This window comes from Lolium rigidum, chromosome 5, assembly GCF_022539505.1.
Source record: "Lolium rigidum isolate FL_2022 chromosome 5, APGP_CSIRO_Lrig_0.1, whole genome shotgun sequence".
Classification (NCBI taxonomy): Eukaryota; Viridiplantae; Streptophyta; class Magnoliopsida; order Poales; family Poaceae; genus Lolium; species Lolium rigidum.
This window is the reverse complement of record NC_061512.1, coordinates 75223587-75227154: the sequence shown is the minus strand read 5'-3', so window position 1 is coordinate 75227154 and position 3568 is coordinate 75223587. Positions and strand designations below refer to the sequence as shown.

At 43.9% G+C, this 3568-nt stretch overlaps 1 protein-coding gene across 1 annotated transcript; it reads left to right on the top strand.

The window, feature by feature from the left end:
- Positions 1-274: 274 nt before the first annotated feature.
- Positions 275-2382, top strand: LOC124657872. The gene is made up of 3 exons (XM_047196353.1): positions 275-355; positions 1250-1541; positions 2173-2382. The coding sequence occupies exons 1-3, from the start codon at positions 298-300 to the stop codon at positions 2339-2341; spliced, it is 519 nt and encodes a 172-aa protein (XP_047052309.1). The 5' UTR covers positions 275-297; the 3' UTR covers positions 2342-2382.
- Positions 2383-3568: the final 1186 nt, after the last annotated feature.

The window sequence follows — 3568 nt, the reverse complement described above, 5'->3', positions numbered from 1 at the left end:
TCATCCTCGCACAGACACGCGTAGACACTCGCCTCCTCCGCGCCGCCCCCGACCACCTCCGCCCAGTATCCTCCGCGCCGCCCCCGACCACCTCCGCCCAGTATCCTCCGCGCCGCCCCCGACCACCTCCTCCCAGTATCCTCCGCGCCGCCCCCGACCACCTCCTCTGCGTATCCTCTGCGCCGCCCCCAACCACCTCCAGCGGCAGCAGCAGATGGATCTGGCGGCTCCCAACCACCTCCAGCGGCAGCACCAGATGTATCTGCCGCCTACCTTCCCGTGTCCTCCGCCTCGACCATGGCCGCTCCAGCACCAGCAGGCCCGCGCAGCGGCGGGAGCAAGTCCGTGCTCGACGGTGAGGAACTTCTCCTCTTCACTCGTGGCTTCTGTGCTTGTCTGCTTCGCACGAATTTGCTGGGTATGCGTTGTCTGAAATATTGCTGGTCGGGGCATCATACTCCCAATTTTATCTTTTGTCCCTAGTATAGATGGCTAGAAAACATGTGCGAATGGCTTGCCAACGTTTCTGCTGTCAATGTATAATCTAACTGGTCACCGGCATTTTGTCGCCTGCTTTTGTGTTACTGTAACCATGAATCTAGCAGAGTTAGGTTCAGAATTTAGGACACTATAAAAGACAGAGGTAGATTCAGGTTTCACATAACTGTACAGAAATATTTTTGCCTTGTACTAGAAACTAGACAAATCACATGATGCTCCTATTTTCACTAGGATTTCATTTCAGTTATTGCATTGTTATATCTCATCGTTGAAATATGCCACAACTAGAAAAATATACACACGTCTATTGCATCCAGCTAGTGCAAGCAGTCAATTCGAGTGACTATGGTTGCCAGTTCATAAGCATGTCGTTGCTTGGACGCTGCTCAATGTGTTGGTAAAAAAACGATACAAGTCCAACACTCCAGGAATTCAAAGTGTACAAAAATGTGAGCACATCACAGGGAAAATACTGAAACACTTTTCAATGTTCAGTATATAACTTAAAACTTTTGTGTGGACTGACACCTACTACCTCTGTCCGGATTTAATTGACGTGAATCTGTTCATTAGCCTTCTCCCCCCGCGTCGATTAAATAGGAACGGAGGGAGTAATATTTATCCATCCCTGCAAAATTACATCATGATTCATTGAGACCATGCTGATTATACATTAAACTTGGCGAAGTTATGCAACAGATTGGGATGCTGACTATGTTTCTAATTATATGTGTTCTTGAATATATAGGGATGGCTGGCCCATCCATGAAGCCGGTTGAGCTCGAAGAATTGGCTGGCTCATCCATGAAGCCGGTTCACCTCGAAGAAATGGCTGGCCCATCCATGAAGCCGGTTCACCTTGAAGAAATGGCTGGCCCATCCATGAAGCCGGTTCACCTCGAAGAAATGGCTGGCCCATCCATGAAGCCGGTTGAGCTCGAAGAATTGGATCTCATGGGTGATATTGACAAGCAGAGGCTAAAGTGGGAAACCATCAATGAGGACCAGCAGGTGTGGGATGCCCTCGATGAGCAGCGAAAGTGAGTCTCTCATCTCTATCTCCTCGTTTCGTTGTTTATGTTTTATTCCCATAAAGCTCTGTACTGTAATGTCTTTCATAGTCTTTGTTTGCATACTAAAACTCCCGTGTTGTAGGTTTGCATGCTAATTAGATGCATATTCTTACTTTTTATGCAGCTGTTTTTGCCATGTTTTCATTCAGAGATAGAAGGTGTAGTTGATCTGTTCTCTGCTGCTCAGTTTATCTTTATTTGATCTAATTAAGTTATCAAACCTGCCCTGTTTCTTTTGGTCAGGCAAATGTGTGTCATTTTTTACTTCCGGTCAGGCATTGTAGAGCTTTGTCGCTCAAGTAAAAGTAGGTTCTACAAAAACTTACTTTCGGTCTGGTTATTTGTGATGCTTCAAGTATATCATTATCTTATTGTGGTGTACTGGTGTGTAATATCCAAATTTGTTTTACATCCTGATGTTAAACATTTGATCGATGGTTAAGCTGTCTGCCTGAGTGTTTGGTTCAGTCCAGGCAATATATTTCGCGCGTGTTATGTTAGCTGATTGTTTGATCTCACAATTTATTTGTGATCTCACAAGCTTGGTATGATACACATGAAGCTGTTTCAAATTAATTTTACTTGCTCATTTTTGCAGTCTACTTGTCGATGAGCTGATTAGAGAAGACTCCTATTCATGCTGCTTCTTGGTTGCACCTGAAGATGTAGATTCATGTCATCTACTGATGAACGGAAGCCATGCCTCAGAATATTTGTTGTTAGAGCTAGCTGAGCAGAAACAAGACTATATAATCTATTGTGTTTAGCAAGTTTTTAGCTTCAGATTGTATCAGGACCAGTACCATGTGTCTTTGGTAAACTGAGTTTAGCAGTAATGTGGCGACAGGCGACAGAGTGTGAAGTAGTATTCCTGTTCCTATTGACTTGGAGTCTCTACGGTTCATGCTATATTCCAGTGATAATTTCCAGTTCTGCTGTGATTTCCAGTGATTTTTCCAATTTTTCCAGAAAACTTTCTAGCTTTCATGCTATATTTTAATACAGGCGTTGTAGAAATAGCAACGCATCAGAGAATGAGAACAGAGCCTAGAGGAATCACGCTACATACGAACAGAGCCTAGAGGCATCACGCATTCACGCAACAGGTGACGGAGTAAAATAGTGCGTGCGGCCGAAGCGGCGCCACTAAGCCGCACGGAACCGCCAGAAATAATTAGCGGCCACCACAAAACTGCTAATCGCGCTATGTGGCCGAAGCGGTATCTTTGTTTATGTCCAGCGGTTGCGCCATTTACATCCTGATATGTATTACTAGCTGATTAGTCAAGTACCAATTTTATCATTTTCCGTTTTGAGAGATGTTCACTGAATCCTAGAGTACCAAATCTATCATTTTCTTGTATTATTTTAGTCACTAAAAATTGAAATGAAATTGCCAATTTCATACTGCTCATGTTTTTCTCATTAACACTAGTTCTAACTCATGGAATTCTTTTATGTGATTTATTTCTTTGGTTGAACTAAACAAACAATAATGATACTTTCATGTGTAGGGAGCTCGGCTTCGGAGTCCGAGCACGCAGGAGGAGGAGCTGGCTGGTGGCGATTCAGCGAGTAGGCTGGCCGGCAGCGGAGAAGCGAGAAGCCTGGTGAACTTGTATCTATTTGTGTAATATTTGCTAGTTGGAGATGAAGTTTGAACCATATGGTCGACTTTCTACACTTGTGTTATTGATGCATGCATGTTATGAACATTTGGTTACTTTCTATATCTGTTGTGTTACTGATGTGTATCTTATGCTGGTATTTCTCTGTATATTTTGTGTATATACTGTGTATTATGGTGTACAGTGTAATTCGAGATTTTTTTTTTTTTGGTTCATGTTATTATTACCCCTGGCGATTTTTTAGTATTACCCCTGGCTAGAACGTAAGTGCCAGCGATACACAAAGTTACCCCCGGCGAATAGGCTAGGTGCCGGCGGTAACAAATACCGCTGGCGAATTGGAGAAGGTGCCAGCGATAAGTAGGA